This window comes from Calidris pugnax, unplaced genomic scaffold, assembly GCF_001431845.1.
Source record: "Calidris pugnax isolate Ruff unplaced genomic scaffold, ASM143184v1 scaffold28, whole genome shotgun sequence".
In the NCBI taxonomy this organism is placed as follows: domain Eukaryota; kingdom Metazoa; phylum Chordata; class Aves; order Charadriiformes; family Scolopacidae; genus Calidris; species Calidris pugnax.
Genome location: NW_015090842.1, coordinates 18,875,456 through 18,876,005, shown reverse-complemented (window position 1 = coordinate 18,876,005; position 550 = coordinate 18,875,456). Strand labels below are relative to the sequence as shown.

At 61.5% G+C, this 550-nt stretch overlaps 1 protein-coding gene across 1 annotated transcript in view; it reads right to left on the bottom strand.

Annotated features, from left to right (window-relative positions):
* Positions 1 to 372, bottom strand: part of LOC106888138 (iroquois-class homeodomain protein IRX-6-like) — a gene marked incomplete at its 5' end in the record, with an annotated part of 9,427 nt that extends 9,055 nt beyond the window's left edge. Inside the window, one exon of the mRNA XM_014942167.1 lies at positions 57 to 372. Within this exon, the coding sequence (XP_014797653.1) occupies positions 57 to 372 (316 nt within the window). The remainder of the gene's footprint in view (positions 1 to 56) is intronic.
* Between the last annotated feature and the right edge of the window lie 178 nt (positions 373 to 550).

Genomic DNA, 550 nt, shown 5'->3' with positions numbered 1-550 from the left:
GGGGGGCTCGAAATCGCCCGCTACTTCGAGGCGCCCGTCCCGCCTCTCCCGCCTACCTCTGCCTTCGCTCTCCGCACCGTACTCCTCCTCTTCCCGCGGGGTTTCTTCTTTCCTCTCTTCCCCCGCTTTGTTCTTGGGAGACCAGGTCATTTTGTTTTCTTTCTTGAGCCTCCGTCTGGCGTTAGCAAACCAAGTGGACACTTGCGTCAGGGTCATTTTGGTGATGATGGCCAGCATGATCTTCTCGCCTTTGGTGGGGTAGGGGTTTTTGCGGTGCTCGTACAGCCAGGTCTTGAGGGTGCTCGTCGTCTCTCGGGTTGCGTTTTTGCGTCTGGCCGAACCGCTGAAATCCACTGTCCCGTACCTGTCGGGGGATGGTTAGAGGGGACACACACACACACACCCCCGACGGTGGGAGCCCCCCGGCCCGGCCCAGCCTGGCCGCAGGCCGGTGTGGCCCTGCCCATCCGCCCGCCCAAGTTTGATTTTAGCTGCCGGGTGCTCCCGGGGTGCCCCGTTCCTTTTGTACAACGTTTGTCAGGTCGGAGAC